This window comes from Palaemon carinicauda, chromosome 41 (genome assembly GCF_036898095.1).
Source record: "Palaemon carinicauda isolate YSFRI2023 chromosome 41, ASM3689809v2, whole genome shotgun sequence".
Lineage (NCBI taxonomy): Eukaryota > Metazoa > Arthropoda > Malacostraca > Decapoda > Palaemonidae > Palaemon > Palaemon carinicauda.
Window position 1 is genome coordinate 43,436,520 of NC_090765.1, and position 21,660 is coordinate 43,458,179.

Sequence of the window (21,660 nt, forward strand, 5' to 3'; positions counted from 1 at the left end):
TATATTCTCTCATAACTCAGGCTATCCCTGATGAGAACTAATATCAAAAGTCTTCCTCTTCAACACAGATGTTGGAAGACAAGCTCACAATTATCAAAGAACCCAAAGTGACTAGTCTCATCTAAATTGAAAATCAGTTATAATGATGACAACTGCTATCAGCTGGAAGGGAGTGACTGGATCAGGCGTTTCCATGAATGTCATGTCTCGTGAAAAGCATACTTTGAGAATTGTTGCCTGATGAATAACTGCACTTCTGAGTACACAACTAGATTAGATAAGAAAAATTTTTATAATGCCCAGACCTCAAGAGAGGAAAGTGTTTCATCCTACAAAGATTCAGCAGCAAAAGGTTAATAGAAGTTACTAAAAGAAATACTGACAAAAGTTTGATAACAATAAGAAGAGGTGATGCAAGGAACTACCTCAACCAAAACAGGAAGTGAAGATGAAAGTCAGGAGCCATAGTAACCAGGAACAGTCAAGGATATCAAGCCTAACCAAGAACAGAAGGTAACTGGATTCTTAACAATACGTCTAGAATGGATAACTAGTGGTGAGCATAGGCCATCATATTGGTTGAACATAAACAAAATAATGAATGGTATCTTATTACAACAGCAATGTATTTCCCAGTTTTATCTTTAAAAAAAATTTCATATTATGCTATGCGTGGTTCAATGTTCACTCGAAGGATAATGAAAACATTTCTGGCTATTGGTTTTAAAGATTTAACTACTGCTCATAAATGTCAGAGTTAGAGGACAGGACAATATCCTAAAGATTATCCTAAGGATAATGAAAACATTTCTGGCTATTGGTTTTAAAGATTTAACTACTGCTCATAAATGTCAGAGTTAGAGGACAGGACAATATCCTAAAGACTGACCATATACACATATGATCAATGCCCAGGCCCTCTCCATCAATCTAGGACCAGGCAAGGCCAGGAAATGGCTATTGATGACTCAGCAGGTAGACCTATAGGCTCCCAAACTCCTTCCCCCCATACTTAGATCAAAAGGATACTGAGGTTGCAAACACTACTAGAAACTATCAAACTTAGGCAGGTCTCAAACCCACATCCAACAGATTCTAGGTAGGAACATTTCCAATCTGCTATCACAAGTGGAGGGGTTATTTTACGAAATGACTTCATTTCTGTTTCATTTAAAGATATGACTCTAGACTCGCCAAAAGGTGCTTAAAATTACTTGGAGACCATAAACAGCACGCACCCAAAAATAGTGTTTTCCTTCGTCAGAATTCTATTTCTAGGACTTTTAGATATGCAAGGTACTTAAAGGCAAGCTAAAGGCAGCCAAGAAATTCATACCTCAATTTACATTTAAATATTCAAAGGGGTAAAGTAATTTTCAGTTGTAAAAAATAAAGACTAACTATTATAGCATTATTACAGAATGGTATGCATGTACAGTACTGTACTGTACAATGTAACAGGTTCCCAAACCTGTGAAGTGTAAGAAAACGTAAAAAAATAAGAGGTCAATATTCTCAAACCTTCCTTGAAGATTCTCTCCTTTCTGAATAAAATCCACAAACTGATCAGTCAAAGTTAATACAGCATCTGGTGGAAAAGCATCAATGTGTAACATGAGGACACCAACAATCTCTCCAGTGCCACGGTTGTCTCCCATCTCATTTCTAGTATGTTTTAAAGCATGTTCATAAATCTGAAAAAAAAAATATTAAATGACTTCAAAGTACAGAAAAAGATTAACTACTTACCACATATAATGCATGCACTGTATATAAGAGAAAATCCTATCAATTTACCTATGGACTTCCAAGAAAGGCAAAGGAATACAAAAATCTTTGAAAGTACATTTGTTCCACAACAAACCTACGACAGTACTGAAATTTATTCCTGCCCTTTTGTGAGTCATGTAATCTCCCCTATGTATCAGCCTTCTCAAACAAAAAATAAAAATATAGAAGTCAATCATGGCAGATCAGAGCCAATGATCTTACATAGCTTAACAGTTTAATTATCTGAGAGTTTGAACACTAATTCAATGAACTTTTAAAATCCTTAAACAATTTTTTTCTTTATTCTCCTCTTGTTTTCTTTTAAATTTTCATTTATTTTACATGTAAAGTAATGTACAGTACAGTATTGGGAATTTAAATTACATAGTTAATGATTAAAGGGGCCAATTGGTCAGCTTTTGGACAAGGAAACTTTTATCCTTATCTTAAAAAATTTTGAGTCCCATAGTCCAGTTTCCAAATGAACATATCCAATAGTAATATTGCTCAAAAATTTAAACAATTTCACAGAGCATCATTTGAGCTGCCTATATAGTACTGTATTTTAAACTTCTGGATCCCTATTTGGTGGTTAATATGCATAAGGTTTGCATGATTTATGTGCAGATTAAATTTATTTATACTGTATTATAAGACCAATGAGAAAGGTTTATATATACATATCAAATGTTAATCTATCTATTTACCAAGGCACTTCCCCCCACATCAATAAAAGGAACAAAAGGGGACTTTTCTTTTCTTCACTCCTCCCATCCTAATGAGGGATTCAGCCGAGTTTGGTTGGTACTACTAGGGTGCCACAGCCCACCCTCCCCCATTATCCACCACAAATGAAGTTTCATATGCTGAATCCCCTACTGCTGCTACCTCAGCAGTCACCAAGGCGACCAGAAGGCAGCAGGACCTACCAGAACTGTGTCACAATCACTCATCATTCATTTCTATTCTAGCATGCTCCCTTGCCTCCCATCACCCAGAGCTTTCTTCACTGCATCCATCTACCCAAAGCTTGGCCTTCCTCTTATACTTCTCCCATAAACCCTTGCATTCATCACCTTCTTCAGCAGACACAGACAGCCACTTTCCATTCTCTCTTCATGGTCAAACCACCTCAACACATGCATATCCATTCTAGCTGCTATATCCTTTCTAACATCCATTCTCACCATCACTACTTTGTTCCTAACCCTATCTAAATGAGATACACCAGCCATACTCCTTAGATACTTCATCTCGAACACATTCAATTTCTGTTTCTCAGTCACTTTCATTCCCTACAACTCAGATCCATACATCACAGTTGGTACAATCACTTTCTCATACAGACCTTTCTTTGCATTTATTCTTAACCCTCTATTCTTTACCCCTCCCTTCATTGCCCCCAACACTTTACATCCCTCATTCACACTGACGTACATCTGCTCCCACTCCACCATTTGCTGCAACAACAGACCCCAAGTACTTGAACTGATCTACTTCCTCAAGTAACTCTCCATGCAACATGACATTCAACCTAGCACCACCCTCCCTTCTCATGCATCTCATAACCTTACTGTTACCCACATTAACTCTCAATTTCCTTTTCTCACATACCCTTCCAAACTGTCACTAATCGACCAAGTTTTTCCTCCGAGTCTGGTACCAGCACAGTATCATCCGCAAACAACAACTGATTTACCTTCCACTCATGATCACACTCTTCTATCAGTTTCAATCCTCGACCAAGCACTTGACCATTCATCTCTCTCGCCATTCTATCAACAAACGAATATGACAAATTTGGAAATAATTTGTGTTTTTCCTAACTAATACAAACATGTACAGTAGTTATTTATAGGCATATTCCTTGGCCAACGCTGAAACTAGCCATAAGAGTTTTTAGAAAGGTGGAACTATCCTACCGCTAAGACGGAGAGCTGGTTACCTCGCCACCCCTCTCACACACACACACTTGTGTATTGTGATCACTCTTTGATTGCGACTTATCGGGGAACAGGTGTTGGCGGGACAATCTGTATAAATACTGAAACTACAGGTTTGCATTAGTTGAGAAAAATAAAGATTATTTCCAAATTTGCCATTTGTTCCTTGACTGACAAACGTTACGTTATTTATAGGGATGCCTCACCCTTAGGAGGGAGGAAGTCCTGACCAAGTGGCTGGTCTTAGACCAGGGATTTTCCTGTATGTGCTCTGCACGTAACAGAGAGAAACCATGACAACTCTCTAAACTAGGAGTGCAAAGCACAGTTAGCGGCCTGAGCAATTCTGGTGAATGTGTGATGCTTGCCGTGTGATTAGTCTATGGAACATATTCTCAGAAATGTAGGAATCTAAGAAGTAACCAAAGACATTACCCAATTCCACCTTGCCAGGGGGATATGGGACACGACAAGCATATCAATTTATACTAGGTTACACTAAGGAAACGATTATACCTGCAGACAGTGGAGGTCAACTTTGCAGAGTACCCTAAAAGCTGTTGCCCCAAAGAGGGGGAGAAGATGAAGGAAAGAGAGAGCCTGTAATTTTTGGTAACTCAGCCCTCATCATCAGCCACTTGTCCACCAAGGAGCTCGAGGTGTTAAAAACCATTTATTGTGTAGCCACACAGGGGTAATGAAGAAAGTCTTCATTGCTCCTGTGGGTCACGTCTTGCAGGAAGGGTGAGGTGAAGGTCAGAAACGCTTTCACCTTACATCTGGCATGGCCTGCGTCACAAAATATTGCTTCTAAACGTTATGGGTAGATTCCACCCTAAAACGTTATGAGCTCTGGGCCACCTCTATGAGGGGAAGGAGAAGGAGAAGGATTCAATGACTGGTATATGACCCTGTGTGTCCCAGTCAAAAAAATAAAAAATATCCTGATTAGCCTCCTTTTGCCAACCCTAGAGGCAAAACGTGCTGAACCTTTGGGGTGAGCTATTGCATCTTCATCAAGGTATGGCCTCAAGTTAATCACTGGCATAACAGCCACTGATCATGATAAGGAGGATTTCCAGTCAGGAGGGCTATGGTTCAAGCTCTGGAAAAAAGTTGGATGTTACTTGGTTCCTCACCGTAAGTGAGAGACGTTGGGGGCAACCCATAGGGTACACCTATTCTCTTAGTCAAGGGCAACACCGGGAGAGACCTATCCTCTGGATCAGGATATCTACTTTCTAGGTGTCCTAAGTCTTTAAAGGGGGGGCACCCTGGAACCGAAGGAAGCCACCAGTGTCCCGTAGAGGGGCTTTAGGCAACGGAAGACTTTTGCTCGTTACTTGAGCATCTCCTCCAGACCGTAAAGGTTTACCTTCTCCCTCGTCTCCAATCATCACTCTTCAAAGAGTTTGAGCCTACTTACTGTACTCTACCCAACTACAGTAAGTAGGCTCAAACTCTTTGAAGAGCGATGATCGGAGCCGAGGGAGAAGGTAAACCTTTCCGGTCTGGAGGAGATGCCCGAGGAACAAGCAAAAGTCTTCCGTTGCCTAAGTCTAAGAGCAGGATTTCTCTCGATGGCAATATTGAAGATCTATTACTGGAATAGTGCCCTCGAGAAGAGACAAACTTTACCGGATCCTCACCACAGACCATCTAGTCGTAAAGGAAATCCTTAATGGGTTCTACGATGTTGTGGACATATCACTGGATATGAATTGTCTATTACACAAGACTTGCCGGCAAGGCGAGTCCAATGGGCTAGAAGAGTCTCTTAATGAGACAAGAAAGCTGACAAGAGCTGCTCGGTGGCAGGGAGAAACCATTATTTTTGGAGGAATTGCTCGACGGAGGAAGCCCAACAGGTGAAAGTAGTCTTCTCCTACAGGAAGAAGAAGGTCAATGCCTGTTATTGATATCCACTCTGCTTCCCGAAGGAAGCCCTCTAAATAGAGGCTATTGGAGAAAGTCTCCCACAAAAGGAGTGCACTGGATAAAATCCAAACCAGTAGACAGGATACCAGGAAGGGGGGATACATAGGTGCAAGAAGTGGTTCCCAAAAATGGAAAAAGAGGAATCACTGCCATCCCTGTAGACAAATCTTCCTGAGGGAAGAAGATGCCTTCTAGGAGATTAAGAGACGATATCATTCATGCTCTGACCATAGTCCTGAGGATGTGTGGTACTGTATGTGGCCTTCCCCCTTTATCTTTTCCATAGGAAACATCAAAACCAGGAAAACCGAGGAGATCGCCTCCCTGGAAGAGATTCTCGTCTGGCAGCCTCTTGCTTGGATCTCTTAGAGAACCAGAGGGAAGTACGACTCCTGGTACCAAACCTGGCTAGTCCTGAAGAGGTTGAACTTGACGGGGCATCCGGTCTTGTCAAACCTGGGGAAGTTTCTGCAGGCTGATGAGCATGTCTATAGATACCCCTACTGGATATGAAAGTTGGGTCTTTCCTTAGATTAATCCAATTCTCAGATCATGTTAAACTCAAGATGTCTCAAGAGCCAAAAGAAAAGTGATCAGAATACACGTGTGTGTGTGTGTGTGTGTGTGAAAGGGGCGGCCTAATACCCCAGCTCCCGCTTCTACCCCCTACCGCTAAATAGCAGTAGGGTAGTTCCACCTTGGTAAAATGTCTATTGGCTAGTTTCAGCTTTGCCAAAGGAATATCCCGATAAATAACGTAAGGTTTGTTAGTGAAGGAACAATGAACAACCATGGCGACATCACACATCCCTGTCTCAGCCCCACTCTCACTGGAAACCACTAGCTCACTTCATTTCCTATTCTAACAAATGCTTTACTGCCTATGTAGAAACTCTTCACTGCTTGCAACAACCTTCCACCAATTCCATATAACCTCATCACATTCCACATCCCTTCTTCATCAACTCTATCATATGCTTTCTCCAGATCCATAAAGACAACATACACCTCCTTGCCTTTTGCTAAATAATTCTTGCATATCTGCCCAACTGTAAAACTGATTCATACATCCCCTACCTCTTCTAAAACCACCCTTTATTTACAAGATTGCATTCTCTGTTTTATCCTTAATCGTATTAATTAGTACTCAATCATACACTTTTCTTTCACCACACTCAACAAACCAATATCCCTTGAATTACAACTAATGTACATCTCTTAGTCCACTGGTACCATTGACAACATAAAACACACACAATCTCACCAACCATTCAAGTACAGTCACACCCCCTTCTCAGTCCTCACACCCTCCATACCAGGTGGTTTTCCTATTCTCGTTTCATCTAGTGCTCTCTTCACTTCCCCTCATGTTATCTCTCTCTCATTCTCAACTCCCATCACTGGCACCTCAACACCTGCAACATCAATTATATCTGCCCCGCTAGTATCCTCACAATATTCTGCCGACCTTTTCCTTGCCTCCTCTCCTTTCAACAACCTTCCCTTTTTCATCTTTCACTGTCTCTTCAATTCTCGAACCACCCTTCCTTACTCTCTTCATTTTTTTTTTCCAAACTTCTTATTCTCATCATATGAATGACCCAATCCCTGACCCCACCTCCAGTTTCTGCCCTCTTTGCCTCAGCTACCTTACATTTTACTTCCACATTTTCCTCTCTATATCTACACTATTAATCTGCAGTCATTCTTCAAATGCCCTCTTTTTCTCTTCCACTTTTATCTTCACTCCTTCATTCCAACATTCACCACCCTTCCTCATGCTGCCTCCAACAATCCTCTTGCCACACACACATCACTTGCAATCTCAACAAAATTTTCTTTTACTAACTTCCACTCCTCTTCTAAATTATGTTTCTATCACTTTCACTCTTTCTTGATATTCACTTTTTGCCTCATTTTATTAACTCTTCAACCTTCACTACCTCCCTTTTACAACCCCCACTCTTTTGCTACAATCAAAAAATGATCAGACATACCGTTAGCCATACCCCTAAACACGTGCACATCTTTTAATCTTCCAAATATCCTTTTAGTTTTCAACAAATATTCCATTAATGCCCTTTCTACCACTCTTCCATTTGCCACTCTTACCCATGTATGCTAGTTCTTATCTTTCTTTTTGAAAAAAAAAAAAAAAAAAAAATTGCTCAACACATCTACCAGTATCTCGCCCTTCTCATTTTCACCTGGTACACCATACTTCCCAATGATACCTTCAAACCCTTCAGCATCCACTCTAGCATATAAGTCACCAATCACAACTACATATTCCCTTCTACCCAGACCTTCTACACACCTAGTTAATTAATTCCAGAATTCATTCAGCTCTTCTTCACTTTTCTCACAAACTGGGCCAAACGCATTAAAAAAAGGCCAACATTCTCTACCCAACCTAACCCTTACCCACATTAATCTAAATGATATCTCCTTCCATACCACTACTTTACCTGTCATCCATTCACTCAGCAATATTGCCACAACCTCTTTTGCTCTTCCCCTTTCAACCCCAGACACTCTATCAGTAACTTCATCAAACATCACATCACCCTTCCCTTTTATCTGTCTCACACAAGGCCAATATATCCAATCTTCTATTCCTAAACATACTTCCAACCTCACATCTTTTACTTTCTATGGTACTAAATCCATGCACATTCAGATGCTGCAAATCTAGAGCGTGAGCAGCAGTCATTCTCCCCCAGATCCTCTTCTTTGATATCTCTCCGGAACAAAATTACAGGAGAGGAGGTTCCTAGTCCCCTCGTCCCGTCCCTTTTAGTCGCCTCTTACGATATGCAGGGATACGTTGGGGCTATTCTAATTATTCTTATGCCCCCAGGGCCACAGGGGGTATAATAAATATTATCATTAAAATTTGAATATTGTAATGATATGTAACTCAAAGATAACGTTGTATTCTAGAACAGGAGTTACTGGTAGAGTCTTGAAAATGTTACAGGCTCCAGACGTGCGTATTGTGTGATATTGTTTAGTCCCGTACACTCGAGTCCATTACGAACTTTCGAGAAAACGGGTCCCCGTAAAAATAGAAAATGATAAGCGTTTCAGGGAAGACTATTTTCAGCCATTATTAGGTGGCATTTATATTTCATTTACAACATGCTGAAATTTAGAAGATAAGGAATTTTTGGAAGATCGAATATCATAAGAAACTCTGTTCCTGATTATCAGCTTTTACTTTTGAAAAACACATCAAATTTTATAATAAATCTATACTATAACCAAAATTAAATACTGTACAGCCAAATACATTTGAACCATTCAATATACCTAAACTAACTGTTAATACCAATAAATTAAGTAGTTTAGAACATACCATAAGTACTGTACTATTTAGTAGCTTTACTATATACATTTTCTAATGTGTAAACAACCAGTTTTCTTCAACTGGGCTCATATTTTTAATGGGTGACTATTTCATTCTCAGCCTGATGAGCAAATCTCTTTTCTTAACATGAAACATTTTTCGCAATGTGAATCAGAAAAATCTTCGCTTCTCGTTTCGCAGCTTGAAAATTTTGTAAGCAGATTCTTCCATAAAGAGAGGTATGAATTTATATGACAACATAGGCAAATGAATTACTGTATGCACAATTTGGCACTAGTTTCATGCAAATAGGATAAAAATTGACCACAATATGGCAAAGACAATTTGGACCTTTTTGTGACCTTGATCTTGATCAAGTTGTATATCACAATATAGGCAACTGAATTATGCATATTTTGGCACTAGTTTCAGGCAAACTGGATAAAAATTGACCACGATATAGCACCTTTTTTTCCCTTGACCTTTAACCCAATCGCTCTCAAATCACTAGCAATAGAATTATGCATATTTTGGCACTAATTCCATGCAAATGGGATAAAAATTGACCATGATATAGCAAGAAGAATTTTCTACCTTTCCATTGCCTTGACCTTTGATCCAATCCCTTCCAAAATATTATCAAATTGTTCATAGATCATGGCCAGTCATCCCACCAAATTTCAAGATTTTATCAAATAGTTTTTGAGTTTTGCAAATCACAAACAAACAAACATAAATATGTTATTTTCCTTAGTAAAATAAATTTTTGAATATACTTACCCGATGATCATGTAGCTGTCAACTCTGTTGCCCGACAGAAAAATCTAAGGTCGGGATACGCCAGCGATCGCTATACAGGTGGGGGTGTACACAACAGCGCCATCTGTCGAGTAGGTACTCAGGTACTTCTTGTCAACAAGAACTCAATTTTCTCCTCGGTCCACTGGTTCTCTATGGGGAGGAAGGGAGGGTCCTTAAATTCATGATCATCGGGTAAGTATATTCAAAAATTTATTTTACTAAGGAAAATAACATTAGAAGCTAAGTATCCCGTATTCATTTTAGCAGTTATTCAAAATAACAAACATAAAATAAATAAGTACCTGGTAAGGAAGTCGACTTGAACCATTACTCTGCCTTTTTAAGTACGTCTTCCTTACTGAGCCTAGCGATCCTCTTAGGATGCTGAGCGACTCCTAGGTGCTGAAGTATGAAGGGCTGCAACCCATACTAAAGGACCTCATCACAACCTCTAATCTAGGCGCTTCTCAAGAAAGAATTTGACCACCCGCCAAATCAACCAGGATGCGGAAGGCTTCTTAGCCTTCCGTACAACCCAAAAAACAACAATAAAAAGCATTTCAAGAGAAAGATTAAAAAAGGTTATGGGATTATGGGAATGTAGTGGTTGAGCCCTCACCTACTACTGCACTCGCTGCTACGAATGGTCCCAGGGTGTAGCAGTTCTCGTAAAGAGACTGGACATCTTTGAGGTAAAATGATGCGAACACTGACTTGCTTCTCCAATAGGTTGCATCCATAACACTCTGCAGAGAACGGTTCTGTTTGAAGGCCACTGAAGTAGCGACAGCTCTAACTTCATGTGTCCTTACCTTCAGCAAAGCATGGTCTTCTTCCTTCAGATGAGATTGGGCCTCTCTAATCAAAAGCCTGATGTAATAAGAAACTGCGTTCTTAGACATCGGTAAAGCAGGTTTCTTGATAGAACACCATAAAGCTTCTGATTGTCCTCGTAATGGCTTTGTACGTCTTAAATAGTACTTAAGAGCTCTTACTGGGCAAAGTACTCTCTCTAGTTCGTTCCCCACCAAGTTGGACAGGCTTGGGATCTCGAACGACTTGGGCCAAGGACGAGAAGGAAGCTCGTTTTTAGCTAAAAAACCAAGCTGCAAGGAACATGTAGCCGTTTCAGATGTAAAACCTATGTTCCTGCTGAAGGCGTGAATCTCACTGACTCTTTTAGCTGTTGCTAAGCAAACGAGGAAAAGAGTCTTCAATGTGAGATCCTTAAAAGAGGCTGATTGAAGCGGTTCGAACCTTGCTGACATCAGGAACCTTAAAACCACGACTAGGTTCCAGCCTGGTGTGGCTAACCGACGCTCCTTTGAGGTCTCAAAAGACTTAAGGAGGTCCTGTAGATCTTTGTTGGTGGAAAGATCTAAGCCTCTGTGGCGAAAGACCGCTGCCAACAGGCTTCTGTAACCTTTGATCGTAGGAGCTGAAAGGGATCTTACATTCCTTAGATGTAAAAGGAAGTCAGCTATCTGCGTTACAGAGGTACTGGTTGAGGAAACTGCATTCGCCTTGCACCAGCTTCGGAAGACTTCCCATTTTGACTGGTAGACCTTGAGAGTGGATGTCCTCCTTGCTCTGGCAATCGCTCTGGCTGCCTCCTTCGAAAAGCCTCTAGCTCTTGAGAGTCTTTCGATAGTCTGAAGGCAGTCAGACGAAGAGCGTGGAGGCTTGGGTGTACCTTCTTTACGTGCGGCTGACGCAGAAGGTCCACTCTTAGAGGAAGAGTCCTGGGAACGTCCACTAGCCATTGCAGTACCTCGGTGAACCATTCTCTCGCGGGCCAGAGGGGAGCAACCAACTTCAACCGTGTCCCTTCGTGAGAGGCGAACTTCTGCAGTACCTTGTTGACAATCTTGAACGGAGGGAACGCATACAGGTCTCGATGGGACCAATCCAGAAGAAAGGCATCTACGTGAACTGCTGCTGGGTCCGGAATCGGTGAACAATAAATCGGGAGCCTCTTGGTCATCGAGGTAGCGAATAGATCTATGGTGGGCTGACCCCACAGGGCCCATAGTCTGTTGCAAACATTCTTGTGAAGGGTCCACTCTGTGGGGATGACCTGACCCTTCCGGCTGAGGCGATCTGCCATGACATTCATGTCGCCCTGAATGAACCTCGTTACCAGCAAAAATCTTTCGATCTCTTGACCAAGTGAGGAGGTCCCTTGCGATCTCGAACAACTTCCTCGAATGAGTCCCTCCTTGCTTGGAGATGTACGCCAAGGCTGTGGTGTTGTCGGAGTTCACCTCCACCACCTTGCCTAGATGGAGGGACTTGAAGTTTATCAAGGCCAGATGAACTGCCAATAGCTCCTTGCAGTTGATGTGAAGTGTTCTTTGCTCCTGATTCCACGTGCCCGAGCATTCCTGTCCGTCCAGTGTCGCACCCCAGCCCGTGTCCGATGCGTCCGAGAAGAGAAGGTGGTCGGGGGTCTGAACAGCCAATGGTAGACCTTCCTTGAGAAGAATGCTGTTCTTCCACCACGTCAGTGCAGACCTCATCTCTTCGGATATAGGAACTGAGACCGCTTCTAGCGTCATGTCCTTTCTCCAGTGAGCAGCTAGATGATACTGAAGGGGGCGGAGGTGGAGTCTCCCTAACTCGATGAACTGGGCCAGCGATGAAAGTGTCCCTGTTAGACTCATCCACTGCCTGACTGAACATCGGTTCCTTCTCAGCATGCTCTGGATGCATTCTAGGGCTTGACTGATCCTGGGGGCCGACGGAAAAGCCTGAAAAGCTCGACTCTGAATCTCCTTACCTAGATAGACAATGGTTTGGGATGGGACGAGTTGGGACTTCTCTATATTGACCAGGAGACCCAATTCCTTGGTCAGATCCATAGTCCATCTGAGATTCTCCAGACAGCGACGACTTGACGGAGCTCTTAAAAGCCAGTCGTCCAAATAGAGGGAGGCTCTGATGTCTGCCAAGTGAAGGAATTTGGCAATATTCCTCATCAGTTTGGTAAACACAAGAGGTGCCGTGCTTAGGCCAAAGCACAGGGCTTGGAACTGGTACACGACCTTTCCAAAGACGAACCTTAGGAAAGGTTGGGAGTCTGGATGGACGGGGACATGAAAGTACGCGTCTTTTAGGTCCAACGAGACCATCCAGTCTTCCTTCCTGACCGATGCTAGGACCGACTTCGTCGTCTCCATTGTGAACGTCTGCTTGGTGACAAAAGCATTGAGAGCACTGACGTCCAGCACCGGTCTCCAACCTCCTGTCTTCTTCGCTACCAGGAAGAGACGGTTGTAGAAGCCCGGGGATTGATGGTCCCGGACTATGACTATCGCTCCCTTTTGTAGCAAGAGAGACACCTCTTGTTGCAACGCTAGCCTCTTGTCCTTCTCCTTGTAGTTGGGAGAGAGGTTGATGGGAGAAGTTGCTAGAGGGGGACTGCGGCAGAACGGAATCCTGTACCCCTCCCTTAGCAACTTCACAGACTGAGCGTCTGCACCTCTGTTCTCCCAAGCCTGCCAGAAGTTCTTGAGCCTGGCTCCCACTGCTGTCTGGAGAGGTAGGCAGTCAGATTCTGCCTTTTGAGGACTTGGAACCCTTCTTCGATTTGCCACGATGACTGTCGGCACGGGTACCTCCTCTGCTGGAGGTTCTGCCACGAAAGGGCGGGATGAACCTAGACGCTGGTGTGTCCATCCTAGGTCTAGGCACGGAAGGTAAAGCTTTGGCCTTACGTGCGGAGGACGCCACCAGGTCATGGGTATCCTTCTGGATCAACGAGGCAGCCATCCCCTTGATCAGCTCTTCCGGAAAGAGACACTTGGAAAGCGGAGCAAACAACAACTCCGACTTCTGGCAAGGAGTGATCCCAGCAGACAAGAAGGAGCAAAGATGGTCTCTCTTCTTAAGCACTCCCGACACGTACGAAGCTGCAAGCTCACCAGACCCATCCCGAATGGCTTTGTCCATGCTAGACATGATAAGCATGGCAGAGTCCTTATCCGAAGGGGAAGTCTTTCTGCTTAACGCTCCCAAACACCAATCGAGGAAGTTGAAGATCTCAAAAGCACGAAAAACTCCCTTCAACAGATGATCCATGTCAGAAAAGGACCAGCAAATCTTAGATCGTCTCATAGCCAGCCTGCGGGGAGAGTCAACCAGACTTGAGAAGTCGCCCTGGGCAGAGGCAGGAACTCCCAAGCCGGGTTCCTCTCCCGTGGCATACCAGACGCTAGATTTGGAAGCAAGCTTGGTAGGCGGAAAGATGAAAGCAGTCTTTCCCAGCTGCTTCTTGGACTGCAACCACTCTCCCATTACCCTCAAAGCTCTCTTGGATGAGCGTGCGAGTACGAGTTTGGTGAAGGCAGGAGCTGCTGACTGCATGCCTAAAGCAAACTCGGAGGGAGGAGAGCGCGGGGTTGCAGACACAAACTGTTCCGGATATAACTCCCTGAACAGGGCAAGGACTTTCCTAAAGTCTAAGGAGGGAGGCGTAGACTTGGGTTCTTCTAAGTCGGAGTGCGGATCGTCCAAATGCGCAGCTTCGTCGTCATCAGATACTCCATCATCCGAAAGCAGAGGAGGAAGTGGCAAAGGTGGAGCAGAAAGCTGAACGGCTGAATCCGGCAGCACGGGTGCATGCGTAGCTGCTGCGGATCCAACATCATGCCGCTGCTGGTCAGTCTGCGAGCTGGCAACAACAAAAGCGGAGTGCTGGTGCGTGGGAGGGACTGCCGTGGGTTGCGGAGCATGCCGCATTGCGTCAAAACACGGCAGCTTGACAGCACCTTCCCACTGCTGATGCGGTAGCTCACGCACGTCAACGGAGGGTGCAGCATGAACATGCGTCTGGCAGGGTCGACTGCGCATCGGTGGTGGAGCTCTCACAGGTGGAGTGTGGGAGCAGGCAGCCGCAGTATCTGCTGAGCGCACAACCGTGGCAGGTTGTAGGTTAACAGGAGCAGTGTCAACCTTCTCAGCACGATACTCCTGCATAAAGGAAGCAAGCTGAGACTGCATAGTCTGCAGCATGGACCACTTAGGGTCTACCGTGGTTGGTGCGGCAACAGACGGAGTAGTTGCCTGCTGCGGAACCACTCTACCTCTCTTGGGAGGTGTGCAGTCTTCGGAAGACTGCGGCGAGTCCGAACTGACCCAGTGGCTACACCTGGGCCGTTGGACTCGCTCGGAAGGGACCTTACGCTTGAGAGGTCGTGAGACCTTGGTCCAACGTTTCTTCCTAGAAACTTCTTCCACAGACGAGGAATGATAGGGCTCATTCGTCTGTTTGTGGATGGGACGATCTCTGACAGATACGTCCACAACCACTGAGGGTACATCCGTACGCTGATCAAGGCCTGTCGAACCCTTTGGTCCTTCGACATTGCTTCTCCCCTGGGCTTGGGAGCTTGCAAGAGGTCCCGGACTGGGAGGACGACTGGCACGAACAGATGTACCCTCATGCGCAACACTGACACTGACACTTTTCACTTCACTTGCACTCACTACACTTCCCACTGCACTTTGCGCTTTCAACTCTTTGACATCGGCCAAAAGTTGATTCCGGTCATTAGCTAATGACTCCACTCTGTCACCAAGAGCCTGAATGGCACGCATCATGTCCGCCATGGAGGGTTGAGCACTAGCAGCAGGGTCGGGGGTCACCACTACAGGGGAAGGAGTAGGTTGAGGGGCATGGGGAGAGGAAAAATCAAAAGAGCAAGAAGAACTCCTGATCCTATCCTTCTCTAGCCTACGTGCATTCTTTAGGAATTCGTTAAAATCGAATTCCGAAAGCCCAGCTCATTCCTCACATCGATCTTCCAATTGACAGGATTTACCCCTACAATTGGAACAAACGGTGTGAGGATCTATGGAGGCCTTCGGAAGACGCCTAGAACAAGCCCTAACGCTACACTGCCTGTACTTAGGGACTTGAGAATGGTCAGACATCTTGAATTCTTGAATTAGCCAAGGGGGAAATCCAAAATCTAGCAAAGTTCATTAACAATTAATCCAAATCTAATCAAAAAGCTTGATAAGCTAATGATAAAAGTTCCTGAATAGCGAAAGCTAAAATCTAGAGCGAATACATCACCAAAATCGTGAAAAACAACTCCAGAAACAACAGCGTATCCAAGTAGGTCTTGCCGGTGGCACGACAGAGGAAAAATTGAGTTCTTGTTGACAAGAAGTACCCGAGTACCTACTCGACAGATGGCGCTGTTGTGTACACCCCCACCTGTATAGCGATCGCTGGCGTATCCCGACCTTAGATTTTTCTGTCGGGCAACAGAGTTGACAGCTACATGATCATCGGGTAAGATTAATATTGAAAAATATAATTACACACCTATAAAAATATAACCTTCCAGTGAAAATAAGAAGAGAAGCCATTATCACATGACTTACCTTCAGACGCAAAGATGTACTCTCCCTGGTGCCACATTTAAGAGAAGTCAACATACCTCCTAGCCATTTAGGGCCATCTGAACCCAGCATCTTCCTCTCTAGAATCTGAAGATAAAGTAAAGGGTGTTACTGTACAATACAATACAATACAAAAGAAGAAATATACAGAATTTCCTGTACAATTTTTTTTTTCTGAAGATATAAATAACATCATCAGCAATTTGAAAGTTTACATCACAAAAATCTTTCCAGAGTCAGTCTTATAATAAATAAGAATAATCACCAGCATCATTATATAGGTTTTATCCTTATCTAACTTCAAGTTTCAGTTTTATTCTATTAGCATGTGAGCCCTTCTCGCTGTCACATGCAGTTCTGAAACCTAAGACACAATTTCAGTACCGTATTCAGAAGGATTTGAACTGAATTGTGGACTGAAAAGCTTTAGGATAAGAAAGATTTATGCATACAATATTTGCCCCTTTTTATGATTTTTGTACATCAAGAAATACAGTATACAACCATTGATGAAAAAAAAAATTATTTCACTCACACTTTGCCAACAGTTGTATATTGGCTGCTAAAATACACAAACTAGCAGCATCAGTAAGTGTGATAAGAGCTTAAGAGTGAAAAATATTAATCAATCTAGTAACATGACTCACCTCTAGAAGATCAGATGGAAGTCTTAGTAAAGATTGGCACTAGAGACTGTTCTGCTAATATTGCAAATATGCAAGGTAACCTCAAGAGTTATCAAATATGCCATAAAATTTAAATTTATTTCATGATATGCAATTTAGTATTTGAAAATGAGGCTAAAACCTTAAAAAGTCAAATACAGTAGTACATTGGTTTACGAATGATTTTGAATACAGTATAAGCAAATCGGTATACAAGCACACAAATTAAAATCTGTTTACGAGCATTGTATCACTCAGCAAACATAAAATTCCCAAAGAATGTGCATTTTTTGTGGACAAGTAATAGTGATACTAGAACATGATGCATAGAAAGCAGTCGCAGTGTTCAAGCAATTTTCCTGTGTCACTTTTATTTCACCTTTGTTTACATCCCTCCCTTGCTCAAACCTTAATTCTTCCTTCTCCGGTCAGTACTTGTGGCAGAATTATGTACAGTACTGTACAGTATTAAGCAAGCATCTTTGGAACTGTTCTTTGTAGAGATTTAACCATATGTTCTTTACCTAATTGTGATCAATATTGTTCACCATTATATTAACAGTATAGTATCCACATAATGCTCACAAGATGATTAAAAAGACGGTAAGAAAGAGATGATTATCGTAAGGAGGAGATGATTACTGTAAGAAGGAGATGATTACCACAAGATGATGATGATTACCGTAGCTGCGGAAAAAAAATGATCAAAAAGCATGAACAAGGTGCGAGTGTGGGAGACCTGGAAAAATGTTATTTTCCTTAGTAAAATAAATTTTTGAATATACTTACCAGATGATCATGTAGCTGTCAACTCTGTTGCCCGACAGAAATCTAAGGTCGGGATACGCCAGCGATCGCTATACAGGTGGGGGTGTACACAACAGCGCCATCTGTCGAGCAGGTACTCAGGTACTTCTTGTCAACAAGAACTCAATTTTCTCCTCGGTCCACTGGTTCTCTATGGGGAGGAAGGGAGGGTCCTTAAATTCATGATCATCGGGTAAGTATATTCAAAAATTTATTTTACTAAGGAAAATAACATTTTTCAATATTAATCTTACCCGATGATCATGTAGCTGATTCACACCCAGGGGGGTGGGTGGAGACCAGCATACATGTTAACATTAGAAGCTAAGTATCCCGTATTTCATTTTAACAGTTATTCAAAATAACAAACATAAAATAAATAAGTACCTGGTAAGGAAGTCGACTTGAACCATTACTCTGCCTTTTTAAGTACGTCTTCCTTACTGAGCCTAGCGATCCTCTTAGGATGCTGAGCGACTCCTAGGTGCTGAAGTATGAAGGGCTGCAACCCATACTAAAGGACCTCATCACAACCTCTAATCTAGGCGCTTCTCAAGAAAGAATTTGACCACCCGCCAAATCAACCAGGATGCGGAAGGCTTCTTAGCCTTCCGTACAACCCAAAAAACAACAATAAAAAGCATTTCAAGAGAAAGATTAAAAAAAGGTTATGGGATTATGGGAATATAGTGGTTGAGCCCTCACCTACTACTGCACTCGCTGCTACGAATGATCCCAGGGTGTAGCAGTTCTCGTAAAGAGACTGGACATCTTTGAGGTAAAATGATGCGAACACTGACTTGCTTCTCCAATAGGTTGCATCCATAACACTCTGCAGAGAACGGTTCTGTTTGAAGGCCACTGAAGTAGCGACAGCCCTAACTTCATGTGTCCTTACCTTCAGCAAAGCAAGGTCTTCTTCCTTCAGATGAGAATGGGCCTCTCTAATCAAAAGCCTGATGTAATAAGAAACTGCGTTCTTAGACATCGGTAAAGCAGGTTTCTTGATAGCACACCATAAAGCTTCTGATTGTCCTCGTAATGGCTTTGTACGTCTTAAATAGTACTTAAGAGCTCTTACTGGGCAAAGTACTCTCTCTAGTTCGTTCCCCACCAAGTTGGACAGGCTTGGGATCTCGAACGACTTGGGCCAAGGACGAGAAGGAAGCTCGTTTTTAGCTAAAAAGCCAAGCTGCAAGGAACATGTAGCTGTTTCAGATGTAAAACCTATGTTCCTGCTGAAGGCATGAATCTCACTGACTCTTTTAGCTGTTGCTAAGCAAACGAGGAAAAGAGTCTTTAATGTGAGATCCTTAAAAGAGGCTGATTGAAGCGGTTCGAATCTTGCTGACATCAGGAACCTTAAAACCACGTCTAGGTTCCAGCCTGGTGTGGTCAACCGACGCTCCTTTGAGGTCTCAAAAGACTTAAGGAGGTCCTGTAGATCTTTGTTGGTGGAAAGATCTAAGCCTCTGTGGCGGAAGACCGCTGCCAACATGCTTCTGTAGCCTTTGTTCGTAGGAGCTGATAGGGATCTTACATTCCTTAGATGTAAAAGGAAGTCAGCTATCTGCGTTACAGAGGTACTGGTTGAGGAAACTGCATTCGCCTTGCACCAGCTTCGGAAGACTTCCCATTTTGACTGATAGACTCTGAGAGTGGATGTCCTCCTTGCTCTGGCAATCGCTCTGGCTGCCTCCTTCGAAAAGCCTCTAGCTCTAGAGAGTCTTTCGATAGTCTGAAGGCAGTCAGACGAAGAGCGTGGAGGCTTGGGTGTACCTTCTTTACGTGCGGCTGACGCAGAAGGTCCACTCTTAGAGGAAGAGTCCTGGGAACGTCCACTAGCCATTGCAGTACCTCGGTGAACCATTCTCTCGCGGGCCAGAGGGGAGCAACCAACGTCAACCGTGTCCCTTCGTGAGAGGCGAACTTCTGAAGTACCCTGTTGAAAATCTTGAACGGAGGGAAAGCATACAGGTCTAGATGGGACCAATCCAGAAGAAAGGCATCCACGTGAACTGCTGCTGGGTCTGGAATCGGAGAACAATACATCGGGAGCCTCTTGGTCATCGAGGTAGCGAATAGATCTATGGTGGGCTGACCCCACAGGGCCCATAGTCTGCTGCAAACATTCTTGTGAAGGGTCCACTCTGTGGGGATGACCTGACCCTTCCGGCTGAGGCGATCTGCCATGACATTCATGTCGCCCTGAATGAACCTCGTTACCAGCGAAATCTTTCGATCTTTTGACCAAATGAGGAGGTCCCTTGCAATCTCGAACAACTTCCTCGAATGAGTCCCTCCTTGCTTGGAGATGTACGCCAAGGCTGTGGTGTTGTCGGAGTTCACCTCCACCACCTTGCTTAGATGGAGGGACTTGAAGTTTATCAAGGCCAGATGAACTGCCAAAAGCTCCTTGCAGTTGATGTGAAGTGTTCTTTGCTCCTGATTCCACGTGCCCGAGCATTCCTGTCCGTCCAGTGTCGCACCCCAGCCCGTGTCCGATGCGTCCGAGAAGAGACGGTGGTCGGGGATCTGAACAGCCAATGGTAGACCTTCCTTGAGAAGAATGCTGTTCTTCCACCACGTCAGTGTAGACCTCATCTCTTCGGAAATAGGCACTGAGACCGCCTCTAGCGTCATGTCCTTTCTCCAGTGAGCAGCTAGATGATACTGAAGGGGGCGGAGGTGGAGTCTCCCTAACTCGATGAACTGGGCCAGCGATGAAAGTGTCCCTGTTAGACTCATCCACTGCCTCACTGAACATCGGTTCCTTCTCAGCATGCTCTGGATGCATTCTAGGGCTTGACTGATCCTTGGGGCCGACGGAAAAGCCCGAAAAGCTCGACTCTGAATCTCCATACCTAGATAGACAATGGTTTGGGATGGGACGAGTTGGGACTTCTCTATATTGACCAGGAGGCCCAATTCCTTGGTCAGATCCATAGTCCATCTGAGATTCTCCAGACAGCGACGACTTGACGGAGCTCTTAAAAGCCAGTCGTCCAAATAGAGGGAGGCTCTGATGTCTGCCAAGTGAAGGAATTTGGCAATATTCCTCATCAGTTTGGTAAACACAAGAGGTGCCGTGCTTAGGCCAAAGCACAGGGCTTGGAACTGGTACACGACCTTTCCAAAGACGAACCTTAGGAAAGGTTGGGAGTCTGGATGGACGGGGACATGAAAGTACGCGTCTTTCAGGTCTAACGAGACCATCCAGTCTTCCTTCCTGACCGCTGCTAGGACCGACTTCGTCGTCTCCATTGTGAACGTCTGCTTGGTGACAAAAGCATTGAGAGCACTGACGTCCAGCACCGGTCTCCAACCTCCTGTCTTCTTCGCTACCAGGAAGAGACGGTTGTAGAAGCCCGGGGATTGATGGTCCCGGACTATGACTACCGCTCCCTTTTGTAGCAAGAGCGACACCTCTTGTTGCAACGCTAGCCTCTTGTCCTTCTCCTTGTAGTTGGGAGAGAGGTTGATGGGAGACGTTGCTAGAGGGGGACTGCGGCAGAACGGAATTCTGTACCCCTCCCTTAGCAACTTCACAGACTGAGCGTCTGCACCTCTGCTCTCCCAAGCTTGCCAGAAGTTCTTGAGCCTGGCTCCCACTGCTGTCTGGAGAGGTAGGCAGTCAGATTCTGCCTTTTGAGGACTTGGAACCCTTCTTCGATTTGCCACGGTGACTGTCGGCACGGGTACCTCCTCTGCTGGAGGTTCTGCCACGAAAGGGCGGGATGAACCTAGACGCTGGTGTGTCCATCCTAGGTCTAGGCACGGAAGGTAAAGCTTAAGCCTTACGTGCGGAGGACGCCACCAGGTCATGGGTATCCTTCTGGATCAACGAGGCAGCCATCCCCTTGATCAGCTCTTCCGGAAAGAGACACTTGGAGAGCGGAGCAAACAACAACTCCGACTTCTGGCAAGGAGTGATCCCAGCCGACAAGAAGGAGCAAAGATGTTCTCTCTTCTTAAG

General features: G+C 44.1%; 1 protein-coding gene across 1 annotated transcript in view; it reads right to left on the reverse strand.

The window, feature by feature from the left end:
• The window catches only part of FANCI (Fanconi anemia complementation group I), a 120,359-nt gene that overhangs the window by 89,194 nt on the left and 9,505 nt on the right, over positions 1 to 21,660 (reverse strand). Inside the window, exons 2-3 of the mRNA XM_068364545.1 lie at positions 16,195 to 16,299; positions 1,522 to 1,694 (exon numbers count right to left, since the gene is read on the reverse strand). Of these exons, the coding sequence (XP_068220646.1) occupies positions 1,522 to 1,694; positions 16,195 to 16,299 (278 nt within the window). The remainder of the gene's footprint in view (positions 1 to 1,521; positions 1,695 to 16,194; positions 16,300 to 21,660) is intronic.